At 39.4% G+C, this 9,453-nt stretch overlaps 4 protein-coding genes across 4 annotated transcripts; 2 read left to right on the top strand and 2 right to left on the bottom strand.

Moving 5' to 3' along the window:
* The first annotated feature begins 220 nt into the window (after positions 1-220).
* On the top strand, positions 221-975 carry LOC135712900 (uncharacterized protein C9orf85 homolog). The gene has a single exon (XM_065235998.1). The coding sequence runs from the start codon at positions 275-277 to the stop codon at positions 929-931; it is 657 nt and encodes a 218-aa protein (XP_065092070.1). The 5' UTR covers positions 221-274; the 3' UTR covers positions 932-975.
* Positions 976-1,119: 144 nt separating this feature from the next.
* Positions 1,120-2,057, bottom strand: Vps37B (vacuolar protein sorting 37B). The gene is made up of 3 exons (XM_065235997.1): positions 1,900-2,057; positions 1,655-1,826; positions 1,120-1,594 (listed from the first exon to the last, which is right to left on the bottom strand). The coding sequence occupies exons 1-3, from the start codon at positions 2,011-2,013 to the stop codon at positions 1,194-1,196; spliced, it is 687 nt and encodes a 228-aa protein (XP_065092069.1). The 5' UTR covers positions 2,014-2,057; the 3' UTR covers positions 1,120-1,193.
* A 4,740-nt stretch (positions 2,058-6,797) lies between these two features.
* On the top strand, positions 6,798-7,900 carry LOC135712897 (probable 18S rRNA (guanine-N(7))-methyltransferase). Its single transcript, XM_065235995.1, has 3 exons — positions 6,798-6,941; positions 7,003-7,413; positions 7,475-7,900. The coding sequence occupies exons 1-3, from the start codon at positions 6,903-6,905 to the stop codon at positions 7,850-7,852; spliced, it is 828 nt and encodes a 275-aa protein (XP_065092067.1). The 5' UTR covers positions 6,798-6,902; the 3' UTR covers positions 7,853-7,900.
* Positions 7,901-7,995: 95 nt separating this feature from the next.
* LOC135712898 (dnaJ homolog subfamily C member 30, mitochondrial-like) lies at positions 7,996-8,940 on the bottom strand. The gene has a single exon (XM_065235996.1). The coding sequence runs from the start codon at positions 8,828-8,830 to the stop codon at positions 8,120-8,122; it is 711 nt and encodes a 236-aa protein (XP_065092068.1). The 5' UTR covers positions 8,831-8,940; the 3' UTR covers positions 7,996-8,119.
* Positions 8,941-9,453: the final 513 nt, after the last annotated feature.

Here is a 9,453-nt window from a genome sequence, read left to right as displayed (position 1 = left end):
AATTTAATGCGTCACGTGTGTACCGATATGGCTTATTATAGTCTGTATGGGGTATAAGTCATTATTGAGTATTTTTCGGCTACCGTGAAGTCTCTATTATTTTTATCTTCGTGCAATAAAATTGTGTGTGTAAAAGCTAGGTTAGCCCTTTTCAGTTGCATCCGTCAATCTCATCCTCGTTTCGATTCTTTACTTTCTTTTGTTTACTATCCATTTCAAAGGCCAACACGTGAAAAAGTAGTGCATCCCATCCGTTCAAAATAAACGCTCCGGAATGAGTTCCCGACGTGGCGACGGTGGCCGGCGAGTACGCCCCCAGAAGCACCAGAATTCGTTTGCATTCAAAAACGATCTGCACGATAAGCACACTCCGCTGATTAAGCTAATCACCACGCTCAACATATGTGAAGTCTGCGAGAGGTGCAAGGAGCAGATCGATTGGAAGATCAAATACCGCAAGTACAAGCCACTCACTCAGCCGGGAAAGTGTAACAAGTGCAACGAACGGAAAATCAAACGAGCTTATCACGTTCTTTGCCGGGATTGTGCTATTGAGAGCAAATGTTGCGCCAAATGCTTGAAATCCTGTGAGGAAGTCAGTATAATTCCACCGGCACCGACAATGGAGGAGAAGATCAAATTGAAAGTGGAAATGGATCAGCTGATTAAATATCTACCAGAGCGTAAAAGGAGGACTTTCCTGCGGTACATGAACAGGGGTAAAAAGAAGGAGAAAACCCATGATGGAGACTTGGATTACGAAGACCAGGGAGAAAATAAAAAGGCGGAAAGTATGCCTCGTACCAGAGAGGAACTAATGGAAAAGTTTGAACAGCTTAAACTAGCAGGAAATGAAGGTGAAAATGGAGATGATCTGCTCTCTGATGATGAAGACTACGAAGATTTGAGTGATGAAGATTTTTCCAATTAGGCTATCAAAAGAAAAGTAAAATAAACATATATCCTTACCACTACGATTGAAAGTATCCAATTTTGAATATTTTTCGAAAGATAGATATTTTATTCAAGCCATTCTGAAATGAACGTTACATGTGATTGATTTACTTTTTTACACATTGTATAAAATCTTCAATTGAACAATGTAAACTATCTGAAACAGAGTGCAAAACAAACTTTTAGTTCGGTGGAACAGACCAAATATTAATAATAGGTAGATCAGAATGCAATCCTTATCAATATGGCGGTCGGAAGATACCGGGCATAGGCATAGAGATCGGCCCAAGGGGATACGGTATGGGTCCTGCCGATGGTTGAGGGGGCGGTGGATAAAATCCACTAGTATGTGAGGGATAAGGATGCATTCCCAGACCCGGTGAACCATGCTGGGGCGGTAAAGGACCAGGTCGTTGTTGATTCATCCCATTGCGAAGTAGTTCCACCATCTTTTCTGCCTTTAACTTTCGACTGTGCATGGCCTTACGTGGCCCCATAAACTGCTCTAAATATGCATCGATTGCCAGCTCATTATCCAGAAACTGTTTGACGATCTTTTCCGACTCCTCTTCGCTTTCAGCTGCAGCTGCTTGCAGGAGGGCTAAGACCGTGTCTGGATTGGAGTTGTTAGACTTGGATTCTAAAACGAAAGAAAATACATTACTAAAATAAAACCAGTGCATTTTCTTAAGAGCCATACTCAATTCCTCAGTCTTGGTCTTCACAGTGTTTGCGAGGGTTTTACCCTGCTCTGAAAGATCATTAACCTTGGACCGCACCTCAATCAACTTAGGCTCCTTTTCAAGATTACTTTCGGCCAAACTGCGATTCTCACCCAAAATGACATCCTTCTCCGATTCCAATGTTTGAACCTAAATAAAACGCAGGAGCAATAACACCATCACAAAGATGACTCAGGTCAGATTGCTGGATTCTGATACTCACTGCTAGGTCGACTCGTTCGTTTAATTTATCGTCATCGTTTAGCAGTTCTTTCAGATCATCAGAACTGAGATTTTGCAGTGTACGGACTGCTTGGGTTAGATACTGCTGGTACATTTGAATTGTTCTAAAACTGCTGTTAATTTTGATACGGTATTGTTGGAATATTAAATTTTACGTACCTTCACAAAAATTAGACACAAATTTTCGTTTGTATTTTGATTGATATTTGACATTACGATTGTTTTTTTTTACTAGTGAGCACAAGGTTAGCCCTCCCTCACACGGAGAAACGAAAAAACTCAAAATTGAGATAGAAAGTACTTAAAAATTAGTCCATCTCCAACACTACTGTTTTGATCGAGGTTTTGATACATTTCTGTTCTCATTGATGAATACTTTTAACCGAGTTTAACCTCGCTTTTAACTTAATCTTGAAGTATAACCAATACAGTTACTTTTACTTTGAAAGTATCCAAAATGAAGTGATGTGATTGTTCTTCGTTTTGGATGAAAAATCGCAACGCACGCCAGTTTTATTTCGGCTATGTTTCCTGCCGAAAGCAAAATTTTGCCCGTTCGTAATCTTATCATCGGAGTCGTGTTCCATAAGTAGTTACAAGGGGTTATTATAGTGCGATGTCAATTATACAAGGTCTGGCCTAACCGGCTTATTGGTATTAGTGAAATGTGGAAATGTTTAGTGGTGTTCGTATTTCATCGCAATGTTTATCTTTTTACACGAAACAGCTGTTTTCTGTGACGACACGTCTGCTATTCGCAATATGGAATGTTGTGCTGCCGTGACATCGTCATTCGCTTGCTCAGCAATGTTTACAACATTTTTGCTTCTAACACCACCCTAATAAAAATTGTATGGTTAATTTGCTTAACGACGTGTTCTGGGTATCATCCAAACCATTTGTGGAATAGTTCAATGATTAGGGTTATCGTTCGTTTATGGTAATTTTTTATTAGGGCAGCAAGCTGCCTGTTGTTCCAGAGATTTTAGAGATGAACTAGCCTAAGGCTAAAAATCTCTTTAATAAAGAATTAAAAAAAAAAAATGATGTTCCAGACCTTGTATGATTGACATCGATTATAGTGAAATAGCTATTGCTGACGTTTATCGTACGCACACTACGTCACGTATACGTATACGCAAAATGTTTTCATCGGGAAAAAAAACTTCATAGCGAAAAAATTTCCCGATGAAAACAAACACTGACACAATCATACTTTAGCAATCTCTATTAGTGTTTACTGTTCCATATCTTTCCATATTAGCGCTTTAAACGCTGTCCAGACTGGAGAGTTATAACAACAATCAATACGAAACTAACGATTTTAAATTGGCTCTCCACTTTAGTAGCCTATTGGTCCCAAGCAAACGATTAACGTACCCTATTCTAGTTGAAATTCTATTGCTACACTATGTTTGTTTTGATTCGCTATGAAAGTTTGACAGATAACATCAGGGGTGTGTGGATTCATGCAGAACATGCAGGGGTGAGTGAAATAGCTTGGGACTGCTTGGGACCGTTGTTCTGGTACTGAGTGAGCCAAAAATAATAATGATTTTCTTCGGGACCCAGTGGTCTTAGAGTTACCTCTATGGTAATAGCATAGAGGTAACTCTAAGACCACTGGGTCCCGAAGAAAATCATTATTATTTTTGGCTCACTCAGTACCAGAACAACGGTCCCAAGCAGTCCCAAGCTATTTCACTCACCCCTGCATGTTCTGCATGAATCCACACACCCCTGATGTTATCTGTCAAACTTTCATAGCGAATCAAAACAAACATAGTGTAGTAATAGAATTTCAACTAGAATAGGGTACGTTAATCGTTTGCTTGGGACCAATAGGCTACTAAAGTGGTGAGCCAATATAAAATCGTTAGTTTCGTATTGATTGTTGCTATTACACAGTAAAATAAAAATAATGTACACTCAAAAATAAATTAAATCAAGAAAGCTTTAAAAGTATTCAAATTCTCGCTTCAACTTCCGAGCCATGATTACTTCGGCAGCTGAGGGAGAGTCGCGAAGAGAGAAAAATGGAACGTCAAATGCAGCCAGACGGCTAGTGTCACGAACTGTCATTTCTAACAGTTGATCAAGAATACACAAGGCGGTCGAGGCTAGCTGTTTTCATATGTGATTATCTACTTCCATCGACTCTCACAACTTTCATCTTTCTTGACATCGCTTGCATCTTCTCGTGGACGAATGAATCACTGAACGAAAAAAGCAGCAAGCCATGTTGTTTGTTTACATTTTGCTTCGTAGTTTTTCCCACAAGTTTTCATCGAACTTTTTGCTGATATTGCTGTAATACCATAGAGGTAACTCTAAGACCACTGGGTCCCGAAGAAAATCATTATTATTTTTGGCTCACTCAGTACCAGATCAACGGTCCCAAGCAGTCCCAAGCTATTTCACTCACCCCTGCATGTTCTGCATGAATCCACATACCCCTGATGTTATCTGTCAAACTTTCATAGCGAATCAAAACAAACATAGTGTAGTAATAGAATTTCAACTAGAATAGGGTACGTTAATCGTTTGCTTGGGACCAATAGGCTACTAAAGTGGTGAGCCAATTTAAAATCGTTAGTTTCGTATTGATTGTTGGTAATACTAACAATCAATACGAAACTAACGATTTTAAATTGGCTCACTACTTGACTAGCCTATTGGTCCCAAGCAAACGATTAACTTATCCCATTCTAGTCAAAATTATAGTACTACACAATGTTTGTTTTGATTCGCTATGAAAATTTGACAGATTAAATGAGGGGTTAGTGGATTTTCCTACATTTCGAGGGGTGAATTGATTAGCTTGGGACCGAAGAGAGTACCAGAGCTGAGCCAAAAAGTTGAGCACGTTATTTCGGGACCTTCTAGCACAAACGAAGTGACAGACGGAGCGGCTCGAAAACTTTGGTGACTAACCTGCTATTTCAATTTTTCAGTGTACCACATGGCAACACCACTACTACTGGATTGTACCACATGGCAACACTACTACTGGATTGTATTAGCATTTTCACCAAAAGTATTAGCATGTTTTGGTTCTATCATAGAGGTAACTCTAAGACCACTGGGTCCCGAAGAAAATCATTATTATTTTTGGCTCACTTAGTACCAGAACAACGGTCCCTAGCAGTCCCAAGCTATTTCACTCACCCCTGCATGTTCTGCATGAATCCACACACCCCTGATGTTATCTGTCAAACTTTCATAGCGAATCAAAACAAACATAGTGTAGTAATAGAATTTCAACTAGAATAGGGTACGTTAATCGTTTGCTTGGGACCAGTAGGCTACTAAAGTGGTGAGCCAATTTAAAATCGTTAGTTTCGTATTGATTTTTGATTAAACTGTGATTAATATCAGATGCTTATTTCTTAGAAAGAGAGTATTAATTTTTAATCATTCGTTTTGATTAAACTGAGTTTAATGTCAAATTGATTAAATTTCAAGCAAAATGGGAATAGTTTAATTTATCAGTGTGTATGTGATAAAGTTTTAATCTTATGTATTATGGTTTTTTTTTTGGAAGTGAACCTTACAAATAATGGGTTGTTAAGAACCATTACCATTCCAAATTCTTGTTTTCTCCATACATTTTCTAAGAGAGGACTCTATTAGAACCTTTTTACTTATGGTTTGATAACTTTAATGTGAATGGTTATGGTAGGCAGTAAGGTCCAGAAAGTTACAAAAGTTTGAAAAGCACCAGCGATGCCGCTTCCTACATAAATTTATTTTATTTTCTCAGGGCACGAAACAACAGGAAGACATGTACCGACCTTGCAAATCAATATCCTGATCGACGTCAATGTGGAACAGATCCAGCAGGTGGACAACGAACTACAACGAGTGCTGAAACGGCAGCGTAACAAATAGTGGATTCGTGCCAACAAGGAACAGTATTCTCTGGCACAGGTATCCCGTGGGCACGAGGACAACTCCGAGACAACACGCTTGCATCACCTGACCCTGGTGCAACCGAGGGGGACGACTCTATCTACGATGCAGAAAATATTGTGTTTTGCTGTGGCTAGCTGCGCCCACGCTGAGTAGATAGAAAGAAGATTGATGACGATTCTGAATATTTCCTGCAAAAAGATGATGCGCGATACAAGTAGATGCGAGAAATGAAAGAAGATTTTTCGAAGATTGATTCGCTAGTGTGAGATTTGTTGAGCATCTAGACTTGAGATTAAGATGTGTCGCCCCCCTCGGGTGCAACCATAAACCATTATGCAGCTCACCTACAACACGGTGCATACCAAGGACTCGGAAACCATTCGGGTTGGTTCAAATTCCAACATCAACACGTAGGACTTTCACTGGTGGTGTTTAGCATATTGAGCAACATTTTTCTTAATTGTAATTGTTTATTGTTTAAGGAAAATAAAGTTTTTATAAATGTTTCTACCATGCAGTAATCATTTTAGCTGGGAATATGAATTCCTGTAAATTTTGAGGTAAATTTCGTTCAGTTTTATGCGTATTTTCATTAATATAACTGATGAATTTTCGTTTGGTTTTCAGATAGCGAACATTTTAAAATTGTATTCTAGTATTCCCAAATCAAGATGACACGCATATGAAACACATAGGATAAGGTGTAAGAAAGAGCAAAAGATAATCATCCGAATATCGAATGATTAGTGTTATAGGGCTCCATCGAATCATACAATATTTGGCGAAGGTTATCGGTAAAAAATTATCGGTATTTTTTACCAATTCTAGGTATTCTTAACCGACTTTAAGGTATGTGCATCTTAGCGTGTAGTTCTATACGTAATTTTTTAACCTTAATTTGAGGATTTTTTTCTTACCGTGCCATGAGGATTGCTTTTGTTTGTTTTGTTTACCCGATGAAAACGTGCTTCTACTCGGATGGATTACTCCTCTATTCTCCGTAATTTGTAATTTGCAATATTCACTACAGTTTACTGCATTCAACGCAACTAATCAACTACTAACCAAATGGCTCGACGGCCAGAGCATCTAGCTCCTCCTGAAATCGTAAGGTTCCAGTTAGCCAACCGGTAAGACCATCAATCATGGGCCATTATTTTTCTTTCAGTTCTATAACGAAGATGAAGCCCGCAAGTACACAAACAACACCCGCATCATCGACATCCAGGTACAGATGTGTGAAAGAGCGATTGAGTTGCTCGCCCTGCCAGATGATGAAACGTGCTTGATTTTGGATGTTGGCTGCGGGTCGGGACTATCCGGAAGTGTGCTGGAAGATCAAGGCCATGCTTGGGTTGGCGTGGACATAGCGAAGGCTATGTTAGATGTGGCGGTGGAACGGGAAGTGGAAGGGGATTTAATTCTGACTGATATGGGTCAGGGAATGCCTTTCAAAGCCGGAACATTTGACGGAGCGGTGTCCATTTCGGCGTTGCAATGGCTGTGCAATGCCGACAAAAAATCACACGTTCCTCAGAAGAGATTGTATCAATTCTTCAGTACGCTATTTTCATCTTTGGTAAGTAAGGTTTGGGGTTTGCTTGAAAGTCTTGCTATTTAATGGATTGTATTTCTTGCAGACGCGGAATGCCCGAGCAGTCTTTCAGTTTTATCCGGAAAATTCCGAACAGATCGAACTGATAACGGCACAAGCAATGAAAGCTGGCTTCTACGGTGGCCTGGTGGTAGACTACCCCAATTCTACCAAAGCAAAGAAATACTATCTGGTACTGATGACGGGTGGAGCTGTGAAGCTTCCTGCAGCACTGGGAACTGAGGAAGATTCAAGTCAAATCCCGTACAGTAGAAAGCGAGAACTCGCACACAATGCCCGTGGAAAACCTTTGAAGAAATCTCGCGAATGGGTACTGCAGAAAAAGGAACGTCGACGACAGCAAGGAAACGAAACTCGAAGCGACTCCAGATATACCGCGCGGAAAAGAAGTGGAAGATTCTAAGGTCAGTGGACGTTTGCTCTTTGATTTCTTCTATAAATTGTTATTGAATGCATAGGAAGAGTTTCCGTTGATCCGAACCACCAAAATACGTAGAAAATCAAATTGGTCTGAGCATTCGTTTCCATTTGAATGAAGAAAACAACTTGGTTATAAATTAAATTTATTTCATTTGCCTATCTGTTAAACAATAGAAACTGCTTTTGAAGCATCATTTATGTACATTCTTGACCAATAACGGCTCAAACTATCAATATATCAGGATATTCCCTACTCGTCACCGTCCGCTTTTTTCTGTATCGCCTTGGGCGAATCGTGCGAACTTTCATTCAATAGTATCAATCCGTAGAGCAGTGCTATTCCTACCATCGCGTACACAACGTACCCCTGCAGCACATGTGAATCGAAGAGGTCATCCCGCTCTGCCTTTTCCCGAAACTTTGTTTCGGCAGCTTTCTTTCGTTCAAAATTTTTCCCATAGTGAGTACGGGACCACTCGTCGAAATCGTAGATCGGAGTCCTTCCGGATGGCGTCGGAACGTGCGTTCGAGTCATCCGTTTCTTGTAGAAGCGGGTCTGCGGATCGTCTTCCTCCGGTTCCCTTTCAACCGTTTGATGGTGGGCATATTGCCGTCCGGCAGTATGTAGAATACCCTTGTCGTACAACTTACGGAGTCGGTAATTTCCAAGCACCTCGTAGGCTTCGGTGATTGAACGAAATTTATCCGCCGCGTTTTCGCTATCTTTGTTCTTATCCGGATGGTGCAGCTTCGATAGTTTGTAGTACGCTTGTTTGATGTCATTCTGGGTTGCAGCGGGAGTTAGTCCGAGAGAGTCGTAGTGAGACCGCTGAAGGATGCTGCATATACTTATACATCGATGAACCAATGGATATACTGCACTTATTCCTTTATTTTCGACATTCAACTTGCTTTGGTTCAGGATTGTGCTGATTACATTTGATGATTTGAAAATATTCATTCTACTGAATTTGTTCAATGCTATTTTATGTCTGCACTTTTAGGAAGTGGTCATTATTTTAAAAACTTTTGTATAAAAATCCACGAACCAAAACAAGTTGCGATGAAGAAAAACAAACGTTATGTCATGTTTTCATGTGTTTATGTAATTTGACTATCAAATGACAGTAAGCTGACGAACCATCAAAGTCTACACTGATAAATTAAACTATTCTCATTTTGCTTAACATTGAATCAATTTGACATAATTGAAAGTTATCAAGTTTGGATAAAATTTAATCATTTTTGATTCTGTTTTGATAATTTCTGATTGAATTTTAATCTTTTTTGATTGAATTTTAATTATTTTTGATTGAATATCATAATATTCTACTAGAATACATTTTAATACATGGGCTGCTTTTTAGTTGGGCGGTGACCCAATTAAAAAGCAACTGGATGTCAAAATCTCTTGTCAAATTGAAGTTGACAACCAGACGTCAATTCTTTCTAAGGGTGAGCAAATGCATTTTACATTGCGTATTGTGTTTAATGAATGTTTATTTGAAATTCATACAAAAATAATAAAAATTGCACACATTACAGGTTTCACTTTTGCCACTCAGCTTCAATCAGCTTAGTTCT

Source organism: Ochlerotatus camptorhynchus, unplaced genomic scaffold (genome assembly GCF_037179485.1).
Source record: "Ochlerotatus camptorhynchus isolate MF236.1 unplaced genomic scaffold, CSIRO-AGI_Acam_v1.1 ptg000514l, whole genome shotgun sequence".
Taxonomy (NCBI): domain Eukaryota; kingdom Metazoa; phylum Arthropoda; class Insecta; order Diptera; family Culicidae; genus Ochlerotatus; species Ochlerotatus camptorhynchus.
This window is presented reverse-complemented; position numbering and strand designations above follow the sequence as displayed.

Bases quoted from the DNA above. Each gene is read 5' to 3' on its own strand.
- LOC135712900 (XM_065235998.1), top strand. From the start codon at position 275: ATGAGTTCCCGACGTGGCGACGGTGGCCGGCGAGTACGCCCCCAGAAG.
- Vps37B (XM_065235997.1), bottom strand. From the start codon at position 2,013: ATGTACCAGCAGTATCTAACCCAAGCAGTCCGTACACTGCAAAATCTC. The intron at 1,827-1,899 runs GTGAGTATCAGA...CGTTTTATTTAG, and splicing joins ACGAACGAGTCGACCTAGCA to GTTCAAACATTGGAATCGGA. The intron at 1,595-1,654 runs GTATGGCTCTTA...CTTTCGTTTTAG, and splicing joins GACCAAGACTGAGGAATTGA to AATCCAAGTCTAACAACTCC.
- LOC135712897 (XM_065235995.1), top strand. From the start codon at position 6,903: ATGGCTCGACGGCCAGAGCATCTAGCTCCTCCTGAAATC. The intron at 6,942-7,002 runs GTAAGGTTCCAG...TTTTTCTTTCAG, and splicing joins ATCTAGCTCCTCCTGAAATC to TTCTATAACGAAGATGAAGC. The intron at 7,414-7,474 runs GTAAGTAAGGTT...TATTTCTTGCAG, and splicing joins GTACGCTATTTTCATCTTTG to ACGCGGAATGCCCGAGCAGT.
- LOC135712898 (XM_065235996.1), bottom strand. From the start codon at position 8,830: ATGAATATTTTCAAATCATCAAATGTAATCAGCACAATCCTGAACCAA.